This window comes from Leopardus geoffroyi, chromosome A1, assembly GCF_018350155.1.
Source record: "Leopardus geoffroyi isolate Oge1 chromosome A1, O.geoffroyi_Oge1_pat1.0, whole genome shotgun sequence".
Lineage (NCBI taxonomy): Eukaryota > Metazoa > Chordata > Mammalia > Carnivora > Felidae > Leopardus > Leopardus geoffroyi.
This window is the reverse complement of record NC_059326.1, coordinates 176944622-176969285: the sequence shown is the minus strand read 5'-3', so window position 1 is coordinate 176969285 and position 24664 is coordinate 176944622. Positions and strand designations below refer to the sequence as shown.

The 24664-nt window shown below is 49.5% G+C and overlaps 1 protein-coding gene across 2 annotated transcripts in view; it reads right to left on the bottom strand.

The window, feature by feature from the left end:
- SH3PXD2B (SH3 and PX domains 2B) overlaps positions 1-24664 on the bottom strand; it is a 102260-nt gene that overhangs the window by 56187 nt on the left and 21409 nt on the right. For both annotated transcript variants that reach the window (XM_045501377.1, XM_045501387.1), the window contains exons 2-3: positions 12001-12081; positions 484-559 (exon numbers count right to left, since the gene is read on the bottom strand). In XM_045501377.1, coding sequence (XP_045357333.1) covers positions 484-559; positions 12001-12081 — 157 coding nt within the window. The remainder of the gene's footprint in view (positions 1-483; positions 560-12000; positions 12082-24664) is intronic.

Here is a 24664-nt window from a genome sequence, read left to right as displayed (position 1 = left end):
AGGCTGGAAGTGGCTTCTTCCCCAATCCTCCAGCTAAGAGCCAGCTTGGCCAAGATGATGACTTCAGCCTTATGAGACCCTAAACAGGGAACCCAGCAGAACTGCCTGGCCTTCTGACCAACTGAGCTGTGAGATAATAAATGAGTGTGGTTTTAAGCCGTTAAATTGGCATTAATTCATTATACAGAGATAGCAAATTAATACTGCAACCATAATAAAGATGCCACTCACTACAAAAACTTTATGAGCTCTAATTATTCCCATTTTAGAGACAGAAAAAACTGAGGATCCTGGAGGTGAAGTATCTTGCCTAAGTAGATGGTGTGGCATCTAACCCCGAAGCCCATATTCTTAGGCACTAATTTCCACAAATGACTGGGACTCTGGTCATTAGTATTATGCCCCAAGGAAACTGAGCTGAGAGATCTGGGGGCGGTCCTGGAACCCCCAGAAGCCCCTTCTGACAGCATGTGTCTCACCGACCTGGCAGAAAGGGAATGATCCGCTGTTTGGGATCCTTCTGTCCTCCTTCCATGGGAAATTTGTCCAACATCTGCATCTAAACAGGGAGAAAAGAGCAAAAATGGAAGCCTTTAATATGATACATGCATCTCTGACATTTTAAGGGAGTTATGTGAAATATGTGATTTGATACATAAAGGCTCACTTTGTTCAGCTTTTCAGAAACCCAGACATGTGCACATGGGAAAGACAATGTCAACTGGACTTAGGTTCTCCATGAAAACAGTTCTTTATGTCCACAGCCACCATATTAGTGAAGGCTCAGAGCTGGGAGAGACCATTCTCAGTTTTCTTGGGGTTCTCTAGCCACAGGACCTGAAATGTGAACAACACCCCCAGAGCCACCAGAATCCTACTGACAGCAGGCCAATCTGCTTCCTAAGAACTGCAGGTTTTGTTAAGTAACAAACCAGTACGACTCAGTCTGGTTAGGTCTATGCCTGTGAATCATTCACTCCCATGCCCCACTAAGACTCCCCAGGTTGGCTCAACAGATACATCTGTGCCTGAATCTGTGCTAGGCGCATGGGGTACAGAGATGGAAAGATGCACAGTCTAGAGAGAGACTGCAAAGGAAACGGATCGTAACAGGGTGGTGTAGGCGGTACCTGCAGGGAGAGGCGTAGGCCGCTGTGGGGGTGAGAAAGAACAAGGGCAGAGCACCCGAACTGAAAACCTTTACCAGTGGGACGACGCTTCGGATTTGATACACAAAATCACAAGGACCTGCAGCTGTGGTCTTGGGGAAGTGACATACCTTGGGCCTCAACTTTTAATTGGCCATAATGATACCAACTTGCAGCCTTACTTTATGGATTAAGGCCGGGCCGTGGTAGCGACTAAGGCTGTCGTCAGATTTCTGGTTCTTCTCATGATAGATGCACACGTGATAGATTTGTACTTCCCACCCCGCACATGAGCTGGGACATGGCCAGTTAAATGTGAGGGAGAAAAGACACGCGTCACTTTGGGGTGGACGAGTTACGAGCGGTGCGTGATTCACTACCCCCCACTTCCTTCTGCCACGTGACCGGCCACACTCCAGACCCTGGCTTCTCTGCCACTGAGGGTCCGGAGCCCCCAACGACCTCTGATGCACAAGCAGCCCAAGGGAGAGCTGACCCTTGTTGTATAGAGAGGCTTTGTCATGGTGGTATGACCATCCTACTGGTATCTGGGCCCAGGATTCGAGCAGAGGGAAAGGGAGTCTGGGGTGTCCCAGAGCGATGGCTGGAATGTGAGAAGCCTGCTCATCATTTCCCCTCCAGGAGAGAGTCACCCTGGCTTTCAAGATGTCCCTCCAATAGAAGGAGAGAAGCTCTGACTAGCCCTGGAGAAATAAGCAGGGCTCTTGCGCAGGGGGAGGGAGACGAGGCCGGAAGAGCAAGAGAAGCAGGTTGTCCGTGCCAGGCATAGACTCGATTCTTTAGACACAGGCTCTCACTAAATCTTCAGAATGCTCCTTCAAGGTGGACAAGATTAGCCAGGAAACCGAGGCCCAGAGAGTGGAGAAACCTGCCAGAGGCCTGCAGCCAGCAAGTGGACGGGCCAAAGATGGAAGTCCATGGCTTCTCCGCTGTCGCACACCCCGCCTCTACGAAGCAGCGAAGATAACAACTAACACGGACTGCTCCTCAGGCTCGAGAAATGGGCTGGGGTTTCACGCCTCCTCCGCGCTGTCTTATGGGATGTCCCAGGGAGGTGGGTCCCCCTCAGCCTGGCCAGCACCCTGAAGGGCTGCCCAGAGGCCATGGTTTTATATGTGGTTCCCCACCCCCCCCCCCCACCCGGACCTACTCTGTGCTGTGTGGTGATGGGGAAATGCTTGGTTCACGTCGTTCAGCAACTGGCGAGGCCACGGCGGGCCTTCTGGAAAAGGCAGGCTTCTTGCTTCAAACCCAGGAGTTTTTCGAAGCCAGCACAAAGTAGGCTCTCAATAAAAACTGATGAAAGCAACCAATGTTCACTGAGTGAACACTGTGGAGGACAGCTTTACATGTTTGCCAAGTAGCCTACTTAATACTATTCATGTCACCAATATTAAGTAACAATCAGTAACCGCTACTAACATTTGCTTGGCAGTTTACAGTTAACAAGACTTCTCCTATGCATGATTTTATCTGCCCTTTACAATAACTCTGTGATATAAACATATGCTCCGCATGTCACAGAGGGGGGAAACTGGGGAGCAGAGAGCAACGGCTGCCTTAGGTCGCCCAGCTAAGTGGCGGTCCGGCCAGTTCAAGTATCTTAATGTAAATCCCATTCTCTTTCCCTAAGATCACCCTCAGAGGTGGCTTTGGAGTGTCATGCCAACGTGAAAACTCAGCCCGAGATGTAGTAAGTGTAACATTCTGGGCACAGGTGAACGTGTTTTCTTTTGAAAAGCGGGGTGACCCATCAGTCCCAGCTGCAGTCTTTTAGCGATTATAGGTGTTGCCCGACACCATCTTTTTTTGTCCTTTTCAATTATATTTAAGACACTGCTGAAACACCATTACAGGGAACTTAGGGAGGAAAAAAAGGGTCTGCACCGGGAATCCATCCACCCTCTCATGCCCGTTCTCCATTCTTCAGGCTTCCTTCTGAGCCCCTGTCCGAATGTGCATGCCAGCTGAAGAGGCCTCCCCCAGTGTTTCTTATGATCAACAGTCTGCTTAGGAAGCTATTCTCTCATTCTCTGTCCTGACTTGCTTTTTTTTTTTTTTTTTTTTTTTTTTACCCAGACAAGCATGGCCCAAAGAGCTGAAGTGTCTCCCCAAGTGTTCTTTATTAATTTGAGGCAGCAGACCTGGGTTTAATGCTGCAAAGAGTAACCACAGATTATTATTACCCCTGGGGACCAGACAGCCCTGGGGTTAAATCCTGATGTTTCCTCATGCCAGCTGTGTGTCAGTGGCCAGACTCCTCACCCAGGGAGCCTGATTCATCATCTGGGGAACAAGGACCACAGCCTGCCTGTCAGGGTCCTTGTGTACATGAAGGCTGAATGTGAGCCCTTTAAGAACATACAGGTGCTCGCAAACAGATCCTCCCTCCTTGCACTCTGTTCATAAGGAATACATTATTCTGAAAGTTCTTTGGGAATAATTAGTAGTTTGTGAGGCTGTGATTTTCTTTTTCTTTAATTTTTTTAAAGTTTTATTTACTTATTTAGAGAGAGACAGCATGAACAGGGAAGAAGCAGGGAGAGGGAGAGACAGAACCCCAAGCAGTCTCCGTGCCACCAGCGTGGAGTCCAATGTGGGGCTCAAACTCATGAATCGTGAGATCATGACCTGAGTCGAAATCAAGAGTTCGACGCCCAACTGACTGAGCCACCCCCGGAACCCCGAGGCTGTGTGTTTTTAAAAACTGTGTTATATACACTTAACATAAACCATTTTGACCATTTTAAACATACATTTAAGCGGCATTAAGCACATTCATACTGCTGTGCGACCATTACCATGATCCATTTCCAGAATTTCTCCATCCTCTCAAACTAAAACCAGCTCCCTATTCTCCTCCCTTAGCCCCTGGCAACCACCATTCCACTTTCTATCCGTATGAATCTACCTATTGTAGGTACTGCATATAATGAAACCACAGAGTATTTTGTGTCTGGCTTATTTTACTCAACATAATGTCCTCAAGGTTCATCCGTGTTGTAGCAGGTGTCAGAATTTCTTCCTTTTTTTTTTTTTTTAATGTTTATTTATATCTGAGAGAAACAGAGAGAGAGAGAGAGAGAGAAAGTGGCAGAGGGACAGAGAGAGAGGGAGACAGAATCTGAAGCAGGCTCCAGGCTCCAAGCTGTCAGCACAGAGCCCGATGCAGGGCTCGAACTCATGAGCTGTCAGATCAGGACCTGAACCAGTCGGATGCTTAACTGACCCAGCCACCCAGGTGTCCCTTCCTTTTTTTTTTTTTTTTTTTAATGTTTATTTTTGAGAGACAGAGCACATGCGTGTGCGAGTGCACGAGCAGGGGAGGGGCAGAGAGAGAGGGGGACAGAGGATCTGGGCTGACAGCAGAGAGCCCAACGTGAGGCTTAAACTCACGAACTGTGAGATCATGACCTGAGCCATAGTTGGACGCTTAACCGACTGAGCCATCCAGGCACCCCAGAATTTCCCTCCTTTTTAAAGCTGAAGAACATTCCATTGCAAGGCTGTGTTTTAAACTTAGCAAAGCTCCTCAGACTATCCAAGGCCTCCCACAGCCAGAGCTGCGTTGTCCAACAGAACTTTCTGCAACCATGGAAATGTTCTCTATCTGCATAGACCTTTTACGGTCACCCCTAAGCCCTAGGTTGAGCTCCAAGATTGAGCACTTGCAACAAGGCTCTGGAGACTAAAGAATTGAACTTTGAATTTAATTTAATTCTTACTAATTTAAATAGCCTCACATGACTACTGCCATCATAGTGAACAGTGCAGGGCTGGACTAGAACATCCATCCTCCTCGTTTAGCCGTATCCAGGTTTATTTCGCTTTCTTTATCACCCTGGCAATGGCAACTATAGTCTAAGACTGCTATTTGAAAGGACAGAAGATCGGAGGCTTGGGAGCTGTTTTGCTTCTGGTCTTAGTGTGTCCAGTTTCACAGGCCACAAGCCGCTCCTATCCAGAGAACCGTCACACTTGGCATCCACAGGCCACGTCCCAGACACTCTGTGGGGACCCCCAGACCCAGGCTGTCTGCAGCAGCAGGACCAGAGACATGCCAGGCTAAGTCCCACTGTGGACCGCTCTCCTTGGAAACTAGAAAATCCATGCCCCTCCCCCCAGATAATAAAAGGAAGTGGTGCTCGGGGTGAGGAGGACTGGAAACCAAGGAGGAAAGTGAGTCAGTCTGAGGGGCAGGGAGGGAGAGGGAGCCACGTCAAGTGGCTACACTGCAGGCCTCCGAGGGGGATGAGAGAACCCTCCATCAGCAGTTTTCAAGACATCAGCTTGTGGTAGAGAGAAAGGAGACGTGCTGTCCAAGGAAAACAGCATGGAAGCTGGCATGGAGGGCCACACGTGGTTTGTGTTAGTGGCAGACTGGACTTGGAGGGCTTTCCTCCCTCAGTATCACCAAGCCTCACAACCCAGAAGAGCCAGGGCGGCCCATGGGGACCGTCATATGCAGCCGCTGGCTGGATAGAGGCCGTGTGGTCCTCAGAGCAGGACACAGCATCCCTGGACCTGTGTGACACGGCTCGCTGTCCTTGGGGCTTCTGTCCCCTCGAGGAGCTGGCCTAAAGGTTAGCCTGCTCCGGCGTCCCGGTGGACATGCCACGTGGGGCCCGCCTCTCGTCCCACCAATCCATCTCTCTCTCCCTACTGCCCCTCAGTCCACTGCCTCAGTCTGACCTCCTCACTGGTCTGCCTGCCCGTTGGCCTGCCCCACCACCTCCCCACTGGTGTGTGCCAGCAACTGTGCAAAGAGGGAACGGATGAACGAATGAACGAACAAATGAGTAAAAGAAAGTGGCTATCTGGTTTGGCCAGCCATTGTCCAGGAGAGGGGAAGTTACATTATAATGTTCCAGGTGGAGCAACAGGACCCGGGCTGGGATGCAGAGGCAACTGACCAACACAGTCTCGCTTCTTTCTAGTTTAGAAAGAAAGACTTGCTAACTGTGTGGAAAAGGGCAACGACGGTATTGTCTTCTTAGCGACACACAACTGAGGTGGCAAGAGCTCTTCAGACGGAAGGGAAGGAGGAGTGTATGAAGCGCGTACAACACGTGGGAGGTGCGCTGCGACCTCAGAAGAGAACGTCTGTGGAAAGGAGTGTGTCCGAGCATTTGGATAAATATGCGTGGTGGGCTCCTCAGCCGGCTGTGGGCTAGGATCTCACCGGGAAGCCCCCCCGGGTGGGCAAGGCCCACCTGGGGAGTGAGAGCTCTTCAGTTCTGCCACCCCTGTACTTGCCCCCAGAAGAGACGAGAAAAACACTCCCTTCCCTTTGGCCCCTGGGGTGGAGCGTGGGGGCTCCTGGGCAGACAGTCCCCAAAGCTCAGAAGTGCACGGGGGGCAGTTAGACTCTCAGCAGGGGGACAGGCCAGTCCTGTCTCAATCACAGTGGGAAACAAATGACTTTGCTGTGTGACTTGGGACGGTCTCTCCCATCTCTGGATCTCAGTTCCCTTCTCTGGCGAGAAACAAAGGCGCGGATCGACATGCTGCCTCCAGGTTGCCTCCAGCTCTGAGATGTGCGGCGTCCAGGGCGCAGCATCCCGTGAGAGCCCCTGTGCCTAGGAACAGCCCTCTCTGGGTCCTCAGAGATGGAGCGTTCTTGCACGTGGGACACAGTGAGCTCCCTGCTGAGCAGAGTGACCCAGCTGGCTCTGTGTCCCCCACCATTGTAATTCTGCAGGGCGCCCTAAAAGTCCTGCTTCCTCACGCCTTTACACCTTTGCACACGTGGTTTGCTCTTTGCAGAAAGCCCTCACCCCGTCCTGCGGGCAGGTCAACTCCTTACTCCTTGTCAAGGCCCTGCTCAGATGTTTGTTCCTCCAGGAAGCAAGCTCTGCCTGGGCTCCCTGGACACCTGGGGTCTGGCTCAGCACGTGTTTAACCGTGCCTTCTGTGAGGGAAGCCCTGGCTCCAGGGATGACCATGACCCCAGCCCAGGGGATAGAATGAACCAGTGGGAAAACTCAGAGGGCAAAGGTCGCACGGTGCAGTGTAAAGCGGACCCCCTCATGCATCTGAGGCCCATTTGTGAAGGGCTTGTGGTCTGCTCGGAGTAGCCCTGAGGACAGGCCCCGCCCACATCTAGAAGGAGTGCCAAATGGGTCTTTGAAGGCCAGCTACAGGCAGAACTCTGAGGCAAAGCTAACTCTGAAGAGACATGGGTGAAGGCAATTCTGGGCCTCAGGGAGGCCGGGGGGCTCCGTGGTTAGGAGCCCAGGTTTCAGACTCAGGGTGCCGCAGCCTGAATCTTAGCCATGCTGTTTCTGGGCACATGACTCCGCCTCTCTGAGCTTCAGTTTCCCCATCTGTGACATGGGCACAATACCGACTTCGGGCCTGCAAATCAGGACTAAACGAGGCGGCGTAGAAAATGGGCACCTGGCCCATTTCAGTACGTGATTGCTGATACTGTTACTGTGCCACTCAACCAAAATGCATTTTCTCTGGGCACTGCCCTCAACCCTGTGGGCATCTGGCTCAGAGGCCAGCTCCCTCCGTCACACTCTGATGGACTCTCCAACGTGGGCCTAGGCTAGGGCAGAAAGGGAGGTTCAGAGAGGCTGAGTGGCCTGCCCAAGGCCACACAGCTGGGAAGACAGAGGACTAGGACCTGACACTGGGTCTGCCCATTCCAAGCCCAGGGCTCTGTTACCTGTACCCTCATGTCAACGAGACTTGTGGCCAGATGTCAGCTAGTAGTGGCAGGCATGACGATCAGGGTCCGGCTCCTCTAAGCGTGAGAGGGTTAGGAAATCACATTGGAAGGTGAATTGTCGCAAACAGGACCTTCTCGCTGGTGACTGTGAGTCTCTCTTCCCACAAAGGAACCTGAGTCATGCTCCTTCTTTCTATTCCAGGCAGCCTCTCTGGAGAGGATTTCCTCTGCCTGAATGTCTCGCCCCGACCAGAAGGAACATTTACTGGTTTTTGTCATCTACAGGCTATTTCTCCCTTTCTGGAAGCAGCTGTCTGATTTCTTCCGGGGACTATTTCTACTCCTTGATTAGTCTACACTCATTCTCCTCCAGTCCCTAGGCTGGCCCGGACTGACCCAGCCGTCGACCCAAGATGAACCAATGAGACTTTTGCTTAAATTGTTGGGGGCATTCTTCTTTTTCCTGAAGCCACTGAGCTGACCTGTTGGATACAGCTTGGAGCTGCGGCCACCACTGTATCACACACCACCCTGCTTGGGCATGAAGAAAGCTAAGAAGTGGAGAAAGGCAGGTCCTCGTGGACATTTTTGCTCCTGGATCCAGCCACACCTGCAGCCTAGTGCCCTTAGACATCTCAGTTACATTTGGCCGATCAATGCTCTTTTTGAATAATCCATTTTGACTAGGTTTCTGTCATCTGCAACTAAAACAGTTCTGACTAAAACGAGATCTCACAGCCAGTAAGTGGCAGTATTTGGATCAAGGCCCAGGATCTTAACCACTCTATTAAACTGGCATCGTCGCCTCCTCTGATCTTCATGCCAGTTCCTAGCAGCAACCCACGCCCATCAATAATCCCAACAGCTGACATTTGCTCAGGGCTTGACAGCCCAGAGACTGCTCGCACACATCATCACTCTTTTTAAAAAAGCAATTGAGAGATACTTCATGTACCATAAAATTCGCCCCTTTAAAGTGTACCATTCAGTGGTGTTTAGTACATTCACAAGGCCACGCAACCAGGGCCATCATCTAATTCCAGAACATTTCCATCACCCCCCAAAAGATACCCAGTACCCAATAACAGCCTCTCCCCTTTTGCCCCTCCCTCCAGCTCCTGGCAACCACTAATCTGCTTTCTGTCTCTACGGATCTGCCTCTTCTGGACACACATCATCACTTTTAACTCCATATAAACTTTGTGAAGTAGCCACTAGAGACAGGGACACTAGACGGCACAGTGGCAAAGAGTGCGGTATCTGGTGTCGCCCGCCCAGTTTCAAATCTAAGTTCGGACATTCACTAGCTGTGTGACCTTGTGCAAATGACTTAACCTCTCTGAGCCTAGAATGCTTCATCTATGTAATTTAATAAACTTAATATGAGGATTAAGTGAGTCATTATATCTAGATGCTTAGCAGTCCGTGCTCCAGAAATGCCAGCTGTTTCTTTTGTCATTACCTTGTTACTGGTGAGGACAATCAGGCACAAAGGGGTTAAGAGGCGTGCCCAAGACCTCATAGCACAGGTGGCTGGGCCCCAAGTCTCCTGACCGAGTCCTCTGCTTTTTCCATTACGCCACATTGGCCTAGCTGTTTCTCCACGAAAGCTTGGCCCTCTCCATACTCTTTTGTGCCAAGTTACTTTTGACAAAGCCAAGGCTACTCGCCAGACAGGAGGAAGGGGAGGGTGGGATCATGAAATCACCTCACTTTAGGGTGTCACGGCCCACACGGGCCGGCCTCCTTGCCTGCTCCTCGGGAACAGCTGACTTTGGCTGGTGGGGTCCCGCCCTGCCCTCTTCCAGCTTCCTCCTCTGGGTTTTGGGGGGGTGGCTGTTTCTAGGACAGCAGGACCCTCTGGAATTCTATGACTTTCCCACTCCAGCCACCCATCTGGGCCTCTTTAAGGCTGGCTGAAGCACTGCCTTTGGACTAACAGGGAGGGGAGTCTGAGGCAGCTATTTATGCTATACCAAACCCCCAATTATTGCCAATTATGCTGAGTGGGGAAGAAAACCTCACTTTTAAGTTCTGGTAGAAACAAGAAAGTTGAGTCAGAACAGGAGAGTGGAGGGAGTACAGGCTTTGGGCCAGGGACACTCGTGATCACGCTCTGGCTCAGGCATTCCCAAATGATGTCACCTCGGACAAGTCCCTTCTGAACTGAGGGACAGCTAATGGCAGCTAATGTGCTTATTGAGCAAGGCGCAGCTCGATTAACCGTCACCACAAATGCATGAGGAAAGTTCTTTCATTCTTTAACATGCAGATGGGGAGACTGAGTCTCAGAAGCATACAGAGGTGACACCAAGCTGAGACCTGAAACACGAAGCTGAGACTTGAACCCAGTCTCTCTAACCCCAGAGGTCAAGGTCTAAAGCCGTGGGTATGCCGCCCTGCTGGCTGCAAAACAGCAGCCATGGACATTTCCATATGCCCTTCTCCTCACTCCCGTCTTCATCCAACCTCCTCTTCTAGATGATGCCGGAGCAAACACCCCAACCTCTCTGGCCAAGCTGACAGGCGTGGAGGTACACTTAGGACCCTTGGGACAATCAGATTCTCTCTCTCCTGGAGACTGGACTCAGCACCTAGAAACTCCAGAGGGTTGACAACAGGGAAAAGTGAGGGACTGAGGTGCTGTCTGGGGGATGTGGGCCAATGGGCTAGGGGAGGAAGCCGGTCCAGAGAAGCTAGCAGTTAAACAAAATAGGCTTGATGGGAGACCCTGTGGCCACAATGACAGACGGCTGGGAAGCTGCTGGTCCTCTGAGGGTCAATCAGGTGCTTGTTCTGGGGCACTGTGGGGCCAGCTTCATTTCCTGCTCTGGGGCTCCATGGGACATACCGGCCTCCTCCCATAAATCTACCCCACTCCTCTCTTCCTGCCTAAGCTGCCCAGTGGCCACTTTGCTCTGTGGATTCCCATAATCCCCGGGACAGCAATCCTGAGTGTCGCCATTCTCTGTCCCTTCTTATCCTTCATCCTTCTTGGAGGTGTCAGGCAGGCAAAAGGCCTCTGAAAGCAAAATACAGGTGGTCGTCCCTACACAGACCCTCTGTGTGTGAAAAAGTCTAGCAACTTCAATCTCTGAACTGAAGATCTGCTATAATAGATCTGCCTAAGTCACCCCTGCACCTGGCAAAGAGGGTGTGGATCTTGGTCCTTCTCAGACAGGACGATGCCTCCAGCTCATCACGTTCAAAGGTGTTGGGCATCATCTTCCCTTCCTTTCCCCCACGGTTCAGCCCTTTCCTGGCCCCCATGCTGCTCCTGCCAAGTCTGTTTTAGCTAGAGTCTTAGCATCCTTACCATATAGTCTCTTTGTGCACTTCTAGGTCTGCTGTAGACTAGAAGAAAAATATAATTTACATATGGTACTGTTTAATTTTGTTGCATTTTGTCAACACAGAACACCACTAATGAGGTCACTGCATTTTAATAATTAGGTAACAGGAGTCTCGGTTGACATTACACAACGACTCTTGGCAGTTTGTTGTGTAGGCGTTTGAGATTGTTTTAGTGACACTGGGGAAACCTGCGAGAAGCACATTATCATCTCCTCTTCCTTTAAAATAATGAAATACAGGTTCTGAAAATTCTTTATTCAACATTTTTAGGAATGGATCAGGTCCACACAACCAAGATGTCGGTGGTTAATATCACCCAAGCTTCTAAAAGAACATGTGGGGTCAAGAGATAGGATGGCGTGCAGGACACTGTGTTTGCCGGGACTTCTGGGAAGTGACCTTTCACTCTTTCCTGCTGAGTATAATCCCAGAGCGTTTTGTAACCACGTGGGATCTGAGGATAAAGCCAACGCCACTGAAAATAGGAATGCAGGATGACAGGAAGGAGCTGGGTGAGGTGGTACCATGAAAACCCTGGATCAATCTGTGCCTGAAGCCAGGAAGGTTTTTTTCTCCCGGGATATTCAAACGTATGCTCCACAGATTTGCATGTCATTCTTGTATAGGGACCATGTTAATTTCTGTATCATTCTGACTTCAGTAGCTGTGCTGCTCAAGGGAGCACAATGGACACTCTGTGTCCACTGTGGGGTGAGCATCTAGACCCTGAAGTCAAAATGGAAAGTTAGTCCAATTAAACTTTCCCAACCCTGCAGCCCATTGGAGACTCCAAATCCTTACCTGGAGGTCAAAGAACTTGCTGTAGCGCCGGTAAATGGCCTCTGTGGAGCCACTGGACCACGTGACCCGGATGATATAGACCTATAGAGAGGGACAGAGGAGACAGGCATTAACACCAAGGGATCTCTTCCAACATCCAGATGGCGAACAGACACGTGAAAAGATGCTCAGTGTCACTCCTCATCAGGGAAAATACAAATCAAAACCACAATGAGATACCACCTCACCCTTGTCAGAATGGCTAAAATGAACAACTCAGGCAACAAGAGATGTTGACCAGGATGCGGAGAAAGAGGAAGCCTTTTGCACTGCTGGTGGGAAGGCAAACTGGTGCAGCCACTCTGGAAAACAGTATGGAGGTTCCTCAAAAAATTAAAAATAGAACTACCTTATGACCCAGCAATTGCACTACTAGGCATTTATCCAAAGGATACAGGAGTGCTGATTCAAAGGGGCACATGCACTTCAATGTTTATAATAATGCTATTGACAATACAAAGTACGGAAAGAGCCCAAATGTCCATCGGCGGATGAATGGATGAAGAAGATGTGGTATATGTATACAATGGAGTATTACTCGGCAATCGAAGAGAATAAAATCTTGCCATTTGCAACTACATGGATGGAACTAGAGGGTATTATGCTAAGTGAAATCAGTCAGAAAAAGACAAATACCATATGATTTCACTCATATGTGGAATTTAAGACACAAAACAGAAGAACATAAGGGAAGGGAAGGAAAAATAATATAAAAACAGGGGCGCCTGGGTGGCTCAGTCGGTTGAGGGTCCGACTTCGGCTCAGGTCATGATCTCACGGTCTGTGGGTTCCAGCCCCGCATCAGGCTCTGTGCTGACAGCTCGGAGCCTGGAGCCTGCTTCAGATTCTGTGTCTCCCTCTCTCTCTGCCCCTCCCCTGCTCATGCTCTGTCTCTCAAAAATAAATAAATGTTAAAAAAATTAAATAATACAAAAACAGGGAGGGAGACAAACCATAAGAGGCTCTTAAATACAGAGAACAAACTCAGGACTGCTGACAGGGTGTTGGGTGGGAAGATGGGCTAAAGGGACGAGGGGCATTAAGGAGGACACTTGTTGGGACGAGCACTGGGTGTGATATGTGAGTGATGAATCACTACATTCTATTCCTGCAGTCATTATTACACTACATGTTAACTAACTTGGATTTAAATGAAAGGAAAGAGTTGGGGGTGGGGGCGGGGAGCTCTTCCATCTCCAGGACTCTGGAATAAAGCACAGGGCTGTCAGAAAGACCTGGGTTTGAACCTAAGTTCTGCTGCTGACCTGCTGTGTGGCTCTGGAGAAGTTACTTGTTTTCTCTGGGCCTCAGCTTCCTCCTCAACAGTATGGGTATAACTCCCACCTCTGAGAATTATACAAAGGATTAAGTGAAATCAAGAATGGAAAACATTAACACCCTGCTCATCTCGGGAGATAGTGTTATTTTCAGCACTGCAGGGACTTCTTGCTTTCCACTCAATCCAGAGAGCCACGGGGCTGGCTATTTTTCCAGTCATTCTTAACACTTTGCCTTTTGTCAGAAGTCGCAAAGACCTATGGCTCTTAGCGCTCTGGTATTTCTCATAAGCTAAGCCTCACGCCACTGCCACCAGTTAGGGGCCTGGGGCCAAGTCATTTTCTCCCTCCAGGTGTGTTTTCTCATTGGTGAATTGGTCTGACAGCACCTGTTCAGGGTGACAGTGTAAGGATCTCACGCGATCGACGATGGGGGGGCAACCACTGGGCCATGTTTCCAATCGTTGTCACAAGTCACGGCACATGCAGAAAATAATATATGATGACAAATTTGGGCAAACTGAGGTGGCAGCTGGTCAGAGGTGGTACCTCGTGGCCCCGCACACCACCTGGACAATTAAAAAGGATGTATGTGAAAGCTCTTTGGAAAGGCGGAAATGCTGTATAAACACGATGGGCTCGATGGTGATGGAGGTCATGAGCTGAGGAGTGGCTGGAGGGACAACACATACGTAAATGAAAATAACCTGTGGGCAGTGCACGCCTGTTTTTTTTTTTTTTTTTTTTTTTTTTTTTGCCCAGTACTGATTCCCTTTTCTTCCCACCAAAGCTTTTTTGACTTTTCTCCTGGGAACCTCCTTCCCCACCCCAGCACAGTGCCTTAGATACAGAGGTGGGGGCCATTCATGATCCATGGTGATTGGTTGAGAAATGAGCACGTGACCTGTGCTGGGCCAATCAGAGCCAGCAAGAGGCGGCTCTTTTGCTCCAACCCTTAAAAAAGACAAGCTGTCTTTTCTTTGAAGTTGCTAGGCTGCGAGGCAGTAGATCTGGAGCTGCTGCGGGCCATCTCACTACTGCCTGCAAGGATGCCAACATCAGCAGGTTCCTGGGAACACAGTCGAACCGTTAGATCCAGTTCTGCTTGAAGCTCAATCTACTCCTGGTCTGTCAGGTTTACTGAGCCGAGAAACCTTGGGCCAAACCTGCCCTCTCGAATTATTTCTGAAGCCAGTTTTAAGTTGGGTTTTTGACATAGGTAATCTAGTCCTGACCGAGGCAGGATGGGAGGTAGGAGAGAGCTCTCTGAAGCCTGGAGTCATCACGGTGCACTTTGAACGATGTGGAAACTTTACAAGGAAACTTCCATTCAAAATGGAACAGGGTGGAGAAACCATGGGGGGCTGGAGCCAGGGACCAGTGTGAACACCAGGGTCTCACAGGTAGAAGAAATGAATAATGGAAAGGTAATTCAGGACAAGGTGGGGAAGTGCCCTTGAGTGCCAAGCTAAGTCCACCACGAATGACCTCTCCAAATCCAACATGGATTTTATTTCAAAGAAGCATGATGGAGAGGAAGAAACCTGGGCTCTAGACTCACACAATTTCCTAACCTTGGGGCCACAGCCTCCTTAACTGTAAAATGGGGTCAGTAAGCCCATCTCACACATTGTTACGATGATTATAAGAGGCAAAGCTCTGAGCTCTTTGCCTGGCAGAAAGGAAAAGTTCAAGAAACTTTAGTACCCCGCACTCTGATTCCCCAGGGCCTGTCCCACCCTGTTCATAAAAACAGGCTATTTCAACATCAGAGATTTGGGCATCCGGGCCCACCCCCCTCCCTTGTTGGTGCTCCCTGGTCCTGGGAACCTCATGGAGCCAAAGAACAGGTCAAGACATCCTTTAGGAGTCACCTCGGAAAGGTGATTTTCTGACAAAAAAGAACTGTCTCCAAAGCCACCCAGATAGTAGTCAGTTTTATGAAAAAGACATCCATTCTGTTCATCAAGACTCCGGCAAAGAGATTCTGAATGGCTCCCATTTGTCATTCATTCATTCATTCACTCTATGACATTTATTAAGTACCTCTTGTGTGCTAGGCACTCTCTGGGTGCTGGGACGTAATGAAGAGCAAGAGCGACCTAGACCTTGCCCTTGGGAAATGGGAAGATGGGCAACAGACCAGCAGACAAGCAAGTACGTATGAATTATAAGTTCCAATCAGTGCTTAGGAAGGACCCAAAGTCTGGTATGATTGTACAACGGGGGAGGCTGGGGTGGATGAGTGTCCCCGGAAGGGAAGGCCCACTGGGGCAAGCAGGCTTTGAACGGAGACCTGAGGGACAAGGAGCTGGCAGGGAGAAGAACTGAGAGAAGAGTATTCCAGGCAGAAAGAAAAGGATGAAAAAGGATGCAGATGCCGGATGGTTCAGGACATGTCTGAGGTGCAGGAAGGCCGTCATGGCAAGCAGAGCTGGGGGAGGAAGGAGGCTGGGGCTGGGAGGCAAGCACCAGCAGCATTACGAGGGGCTTGCAGGTCACAGGGAGGAGATGGGCTTTTATTCTGTTAAGGAGTTTCAAAGGGTGGGGTGTGTGTGTGTGTGACATGATTGAACGTATGTTTCAAAAAAAGTTTTCCTATGTATCCTTCTGGCTGCTGTGTGAAAAATGGTTTGACAAGGAGCAGGGACATCACTAAGGAGGCTTTTCTGTCACTGAGAGGGACACAGCCAATCCAATGGCCCAACATCCAGATGGGTAAATTGAGGCCCAGAGAATACCATACCAAAAGTCTTGTCACTGGGGGATGCTTAAGCAAAGTCTGGATGACGATGTGTCAAGAATAATACTAATGGGGATTAAAAAACAAGGGAAAAGGGGCGCCTGGGTGGCTCAGTCAGTTAAGCATCAGACTTCAGCTCAGGCCATGATCTCATGGTCCGTGAGTTCGAGCACCGCGTCGGGCTCTGTGTTGTCAGCTCAGAGCCTGGAGCCCGCTTCAGATTCTGGGTCTCCCTTTCTCTCTGCCTCTGCCCCACTCACACTCTGTCTCTCGAAAATGAATAAATGTTAAAAAAAAAAAAATAAAGCGAGTATCAAAATAAAGCTCGTTGAGTGAACTAAAAAAAAAAAAGGGGAAAAAAAAGGTTGACCATCAAAGTTTCATTGTTTTCTAAAAACCAGTAAGAAAAACATTCCCATAAATGGAAAAAAAATTCTGCTTACACAATTCATTTTCGATCTCTTGTTTATAGTTTTTAAAGTTCTGTACATATGGTACAAGGACTCTGCAGCAGGCCTAATTGGCTTAGTGGAACCAACCTGTGAACACAATTTAATGTCTGCATTTTTAGGCACACATCTAATTTTTTTTTTTTTAATTTTTTTTTTTCAACGTTTTTTATTTATTTTTGGGACAGAGAGAGACAGAGCATGAACGGGGGAGGGGCAAAGAGAGAGGGAGACACAGAATCGGAAACAGGCTCCAGGCTCTGAGCCATCAGCCCAGAGCCCGACGCGGGGCTCGAACTCACGGACCGCGAGATCGTGACCTGGCTGAAGTCGGATGCTTAACCGACTGCGCCACCCAGGCGCCCCTGCACACATCTAATTTTTAACGAGCATTGCCCCAGTGCAGGGTTTTGGTCTTGCCCAGGGTTTGGGGTGGGTGAAAGGGCATACTCACTGGATTCTAATGCCAGCCCTGTTGCTGGGTGAGACTCACAGGCACCAACCTCTCTGGCCACAGTGTCCTTCTCTCTACTTTCCCTTGAGGATTCACTGTAATCACTAAGGTACATGGGGCTTTGCCCGATGCCTGGCACACAGGACATGTGCAAACTTAGTCTTTCCTGCATAGCAGCTGTCTGACACATTACTGCTTCTCTGGTTCTCCGCTACCCCTCTTGGTAACAGCACCTGAGTTCCCTTGGAAGATCACTCCTCTGCAGCCACCGGGTCTTTGTGACAGGGAAAGGGTGGGTGTCCCAGACTACTGTCTACCCCTGGCCTTCACAATGCTTCAGGGATGGGCACATGACCCAAGCCAGGCCAACGAGACTCAATTCTGGGACTTTTGATGGCACGATCAGGGAAGAGCCCCTCTTCCTTACTGGGACAGCTAGCTGGGAGAACCATGTGGGAAGCACCTGCCACACAGAAGCAAGCAGCCAAGAGGGCCAGAGAGGGCCTGAGTCCTGTGACATCATTTGAACCCCTGGATCCAGCGTCCCGGTCATTTCATGGACACAAGCCAAAACCGTCCCTTTCTTGTGTAAGCCAGTTTTAGTTTGTATTACTTGCAACCAAAGCAATCCTAACATATCTGACCTCGACTTTTAAATTTTTTTTTTTAACGTTTATTTATTTTTGAGACAGAGAGAGACAGAGCATGAACGGGGGAGGGTCAGAGAGAGAGGGAGACACAGAATCTGAAACAGGCTCCAGGCTCCGAGAGGTCAGCACAGAGCCCGATGCAGGGCTCGAACTCACGGACTGCGAGATCATGACCTGAGCCGAAGTCGGACGCTTAACTGACTGAGCCACCCAGGCGCCCCAACGACTTTTAGATTATATCCCAAATCCAGTTAACGCTCCATGGACTGCCGTTGAAGGAATTAAAAGCCGACTTCTTCATGGCAGCATTATTCACAACAGCCAAATGAGGAACAAAATGTGTTGTATACATACAGTGGAATATCACTCAGCCTTACAAAGGGAGGGCATGCTGACAAATGCTAATAACATAAATGATCCCTGAAGACATTATGCTAAGTGAAATCAGCCAGCCACAAAAAAACGAATACCGTACGATTCCACTTATAGGAGGTCCCTACAGGAGTCAAATTCATAGAAACAGAAAGTAGAGTGGGGGTCGCCAGGGGATGGGGTGGGGAAATGGGGAGTTAGTGTTCAATGGTGTTAAATGAAAATGTAAGTGTTAATGAAAAAATAAAAGGTCTGGAGACGGATGGTGGTAGCAGTTGCACAACAAAGCGAATGCACCTAATGCCACTGAATGGGACACTTAAAAACGGTTGAGGGGCGCCTGGGTGGCTCAGTCGGTTAAGCGTCCGACTTCAGCTCAGGTCACGATCTTGCAGTCCGTGAGTTCAAGCCCTGCGTTGGGCTCTGGGCTGATGGCTCAGAGCCTGGAGCCTGCTTCCCATTCTGTGTCTACCTCTCTCTCTGTCCCACCCCGTTCATGCTCTGTCTCTGTCTCAAAAATAAACGTTAAAAAAATAAAAATTAAAATAAATAAAAAAAAACAAAAAAAAACAAAAACCGGTTTAAATGGTAAAACGTTATGTCATATATATTTTATCACAATTAAAAAAATAATTAAAAAAGGTTTTTTTGATGTTTATTTACCCTTGAGAGAGAGAGAGAGAGAGACAGAGTGTGAGCGGGGCAGGGACAGAGAGAGAGGGAGACACAGAATCTGAAACAGCCTCTAGGTCTGAGCTGTCAGCACAGAGCCCGATGCAGGGCTTGAACCCACGAGCTGTGAGATTGCGACTTGAGCCGAAGTCAGACACTTGACCGACTGAGCCACCCAGGTGCCCCTAAAAAAATAATTTTTAACAAAAGCAGATTTATATTGTCCATGTCACGTTCCTCTGGAAATGACACTGAAATATTCTCCCTGGTACAGACTTCAAAACATGTGCTGCATATCCAAGAAAGGGTTTGTAGCCAGAGCATGTTTGTTTGTTTTTTTAAACTCTCAAAACTCAACAGTAAGGAAACAACCAACGTGATCACAAGATGGACAAAATATTTAAACAGACCCTTCACCACAGAGAATATACGGATGCAAAGACATACATGAGAAGATGCCTGACATCATTAACCATCAGAGAAAGGCACGCCGAAACCATGATGAGATTTCACCACGTACCTATCAGAATGGCTAGAATAAAAATTGCTGACAAGAACAAACAAAAAATTACTGAAAACAAATGCTGACAAAAGTGTGTGGTCACCAGAACTCTCACACATTGGTGGGAAAGCAAGATGGCACAGCCACTCTGGATGGAAACGGAACCACCGGGTGAAAGGCTGTTGATCAGGGTAGTCAGACGGTGAAAGGATCACCCCACGGATTACTCTCCCAGCAAGGGGACAAATGTACCGTTTCAATGGAGATCTGGCAGTCAAACTGGAGCCAGGTGACCAAACCCAGCACTACCAATAGAGGCAAGCAGGCACCGCGCGGCCCCCGAGGTGATGCAATGTGGAATCAAGAAAATCTTCTGTCAAGTACTGTCGCCCAAATGTTGAACCTGAATCTCAAGCCTCTTGACCTAACTTCCAATTTACAGAAAACAAAAGAGGATGGGGAACAAGCTAAATGACACCATGAGGAAACAGTCAGACAAATTCAGAATGTGGGCTATTCTAGAAGTCTGATAACAGGGCATCGTTCAAATGCTACTTCTTCCGGAAAGCCCTCTCGGACTGCTCCTTCCCCACCAATACTGGGTTGGGTCTCCCTGCTACATGTCTCCTTTGGTACCTGTTTCCCCATCACCGTTTCCTCATGTCAGTTAAGCTTTACTGCAATTGCTAGGTGTCTGCTTTCCCTCTAGGTTCTAAGTTTCTTGACAGAAGAGACAATGCCTGTCTTGTTCCCCGGGTGCTGTATGCCCAGCTCTGAGCACAGTGGAAAATCTATGCTTCATGAAAAAATGAGAAAGAAACGGAGATGCCAGGTGGTCAAGCTCTCACAGGTGGCAATGCCTGCCCGAGGCAGGCCTGAGGTCTGTGGGAAGGGAGCCTGGTCTAGCCATGTCTCTCAGATGGTCCCTCAGGCTCGCCTATCCTCTGTGCTCCGTGCCCTGCTTCACAACCCCTCCCACCGACCCGTCTGCCTGGAGCAGAGAGTCTCCCCCAGCAGCCGGGACTCCTTCCCTCTGGGAATGAGGAAGCAGAGACCACACTGGTGTCTGAGGGCCCCCAAGGGTTTCCTCCCGCTCCCTCACAGGAGGCCTTAAACTGGAATTAGCCACCATGGAAACCCCTTCTTATTCAACCTCAGCAGTCAGGCCTGCGTGATTCACAAAGCCCAGACTCCCCAGGCCCGGGTTCCCACCAGGCCCAGAAGTGCTGGGTTTCTTCACTCCCTCTAAGTCAGTACAGAGATGGACTGGTGGAGGGGAGGGCTGTGGGGGCAGGGTATACCATGACCAGGGTGCTTGGGGTAGAGTTGGGCACATGGCTGGGCCGTGGTGTCTCCCAAATTCCCCAGAGCCCGCAGGCTAGGATAACACGTCTCACATTTTCCTAGCCAGCAACGGAGGCACACAAGTGCAGTGACCTGCCTGAGGTCACGAGCTCTGCAGTTCAAAATGAGGACTCTGATCCAGGTTGCCTCTAACCCCGATGGCCTTGCTGCACCAGGGAATCAGGCCTCCACCCCGGCAGCTGGACTGCAGCTGGACTGTGGGCCTACAGGAAGATGCATGCTGGTTCTTCTGTTTTTGAGAGCCCACCAGAAGGCTGTGGGATTCAGGAGTTAAGATGGCCCTGATTCACCTCTGCTTTCAACTACTCAACTAGCTGCGTGGTCTTGGGAAAGTGGTTTAAACACTCTGTGACTCAGCTTCCTCTCTGGAAGAAATGAGGATCACAATAGTTGCAACCTCAGCGTTGGGGTGATGATGACACGAGAACATGCACACAGAGTGCCTAGCATGGTGCCTGCACGCGGTAAATGGTCGGTGTAGAGAAGGTACCATTGCCCTCAGCACGGTGAGCTAAACCCAGGGACACAAAGCTGAGGGAGACCTGGTCTCTGCTCACTGCCTCTACAGATACACCTCCCACAACCCGCCCACCTGCCCCCATCTCTCCACCCCCTCCAGGGCCCTGCCTCTTCTACTGTCTTCTCCAGGCCCCATGAGGGTCAGAAGGACTGGCCCCTGCGTGGCCTGGGAACACAGGCCCAGCTCACCTGAGCCAGGGCACACATATTCTAGCTGTCAGATGAGTCAGGGCCCTGTCCCCTCCCCGTGAATGTCTGCGGGGAAGGCCCCCGCCACCTCCTACCCCCACCCTGAGCCTCAGCCTCAGTGGAGGGGAGTTCTGTGTCTGGCCCAAATGCAGGGTCACCACATACCTGTGAGCCTGCCTGGTGCCAGGCTTTACCCACCCTGGCCTTTCCTCCTCTACCAAGGGATGAAGACTGTTCCAGGAGTCCTAGGTCAGTCTGACCCTGCCAGGAGGTACCTCACAAAGGATGAAGAACCCCATCTGCTCATGGATGGTGTTGGATGGGGCCTTGGCCACAGGGACCCCTGTATTCTGAGGACTACTCTGTTCTGAGGCTTCTAGAAGCTACTTTTCTCAACTTAGACTGCTCTCAGAAGACAGAAAAAAAAAAGCCCTCTGGTAGATGCTGAGAGTCCTTCTTGGACCCCCCACGTGAGAAGCACCACCTGTCCTGCCGGTCTCATGGCCACAACTGGCCACAACTGATCCAGGGCGGGCCAATCAGCTTCTCTCTCTCAGGTATCTAGAATCAGACCACATGTCAGCTCCAGCCAGGGGGTTGGCTGCAGCCTGAGCACCTCCACACTTTATGAGGGCGCTCAGTGTGCAGAAAGGGACAAATGAAGGAAAGGCACAGAAAGGAGAGAGAGGGAGAGCCCTGCTTGGCTCCCGCCAGTGCTTCAGTTCCTGCTTCCAGGGCCCGCCTGCCCACCCATGGCTTCTATGACGCACGACAGGGGCCTGGGCCTTCCAGTTAATTCCCCTTTTGGCGAGAAGAGAGTTTTTATGCAACGAAAAGAATTCTACGATGTACAGAAGAAAGTTCAGGCACTATCTTAGGTAAAAAGAACAGGCTAAAAAAATGTAATCTCCATCTTGAAAAAGTTATACGTACTGTATATAAATGTATGTGTGTGCATGCATATACATCATTTGTGGTAGTTATGTTCTATAAAGTCTTTTGTGAACACTGATTTAGCAAATACTGAACCACTGCTCCTGGGGAACTACAAGATTAGGATCCTGCCAGACTCTGGTTCCAACGTTTTCATTAACCAGTCAGTATATAGCCTGGCTGTTTCTGTGTAAAGACACCTTATTTAATGTATATTATAAATTCATTCATACTGAACTCTGGGCCAGTGATACTATATCTCATGCCTAAATGAAGCTTATCTAACACGTGTATTTTCTCTGCTATGACACATCACAGCCTTTCTGAGCTTAGGAACGCTAGACGGCACTTTAGCACTATGTTTGGGGTCATTTTAAAGAGTGAAATAACCGGGCGCCTGGGTGGCGCAGTCGGTTAAATGTCTGACTTCAGCTCAGGTCATGATCTCACAGCTTGTGGGTTCGAGTCCTGCGTCAGGCTCTGCGGTGACAGCTCAGAGCCTGGAGCCTACTTCAGATTCTGGGTCTCCCTCGCTGTCTGCCCCTCCCCCGCTTGCACTCTCTTTCTCTCAAAAATAAACATTAAAAAAAAAGGTGAAATAATCAACAAAAGTACAAAAAAAAAATGGCACTAAAGAGATTATGAAAAAGACACTTGTTTAGCGTATAAGAGCTGAAACCAGAGGGCAGAATGTCGTCCTGTCTAACCTCAGCTGGGAACACGCGCACTGTGTGTTTTTGCTGCTGTGCACATGCCCATCGTCTGCAAGCGACCACAAAACTGTGGTACGTTTTGATGCTGGATTACGAATCAATTTTACCAAGTAGGCAAATTCCCAAATATGGAATTTACAAATACTGCAGATTGACTGTAGGGCATATAAATGTGTGTGTTATGTGGACAAGCCAGTGAGATACATATATCATATATATGGTTTGCTTGGGTTGGCAGGAATATGTAGGACTTTTTTTTATTCTGTTCTTGAAGTTTTCTCATATTTTTCAGATTTTCTTTTATAATCAGAAAAAAGGATGCCACTATTCTAGGAAGACAGAAGGGTCTGTGGCCCACTTTCTTGCCTTGAGCCCCAGGACAGCATCTTCTCTCACTACCCTGGCTCAGTCCTGGGGCCATCCCTCTGGAATATCCTTCCACATCACAGAGCACCTACCGGGTGCTAGCATAGCCGATGGCACAGGTGAGAGTGTGGGGTGGGAGGAAGTTGGGAGTTGGCAGAGGGGGCCTTTGTCCTGACCTTATCGTGAGTTGGGTTAAGTCCTCAGCCTCTTTGAGCCTCTTTGTTCTTTGAAAAATGGGGATAAAAATCCAACCTTACGGCATTGTAAGATCAAATGGGTTTTTTGTTTTTGTTTTTTTTTTTTTCTAAGCTCCAGAAATGGAACCCGTGTTGGCTGGAATCTCAGCTTATGGCTGGGACACCAGGGAGGGTATTCAATGTGTGCTCCCTAAGCCCTCTGCCCTCACCTCACCTGGCAGGTCCAGCCCTGGCCCAAGGGGGTGAGGGCTCCCAGTGCCTGGAGGGCCCCCATTAAGCATGCAGGAATTTAGACCCCATTTCCAAGAGACAACAGCCAAGGGTCCAATCTGTCCATGAATAAAGATTTAAATCAGAACAAAGCTTTAGAGGCCCCTGAAACACTCCAGGAGCAGTGGCTGGTCTGAAACAAGCCAGGCGCCTGGGTAGCTCCCAGCAGCCTGGTTAACTGTCACCCCCATCCCCCGCAGACCCACCGGCCATGGCTGCAGCTTTTGGAAAGGCCCCAGTACTACGGCCCCAGGGCGGCATGATATGAAGCAGCTGTCCCCCTGCCTCAGGAGTGCTCTGATCTCAGACGCTTGCTTTCATCATATGAACTCTCGAAAACATGAGAAGGTGTTTCTGCCCTGTGCATAAAATCTCTGAGACCCGGGGGAACATCCTCCAACATCACTTCGCTTTGCATATGTATTCAGTGGGGTTTTTAGGGTTGACAAAGAACCCAGCTTCAAGTCCCAGCTGATACTATTAGAAGGGGTGGGGCTGCTGCACAAGTCACGGCCAAGTGATTACATTTTGATCTGGATTGCAGTGGCCAGAACTTTGATTTGGTGGGGTGGGGAGGGTCTGGTCCAAGGGCTTTCCAAAGTGACGGTCTTTCCTAAGATCACTGTGTCTCAAGGTCCACAGGAGCTCAGGGCACACGAGAGGGTACTAGCTGATACGGGATCTCAGCACTAAGCTGCAGGGAATCCCACAGAGGGAAAATTAGTCTCTGACATTCCCCTCCCTTCAGAAGGCTGGCAATAATGGCTTTTTAACACTTTCTCCAACATTTGCTGGTCTCTTCTTAGAAAAGAGGGGACAGCTCAGGGCAGGCAACACTAGCCAGGAACAACGTGAACACACGGCTTTTTCCTTTTCCTTTTTATTTAGTTTCCTTCTATTTCTAGCAAGTGCTAGTTTTCCATTTATGGTAGACAGTGAAAGCCTCACCTTTAA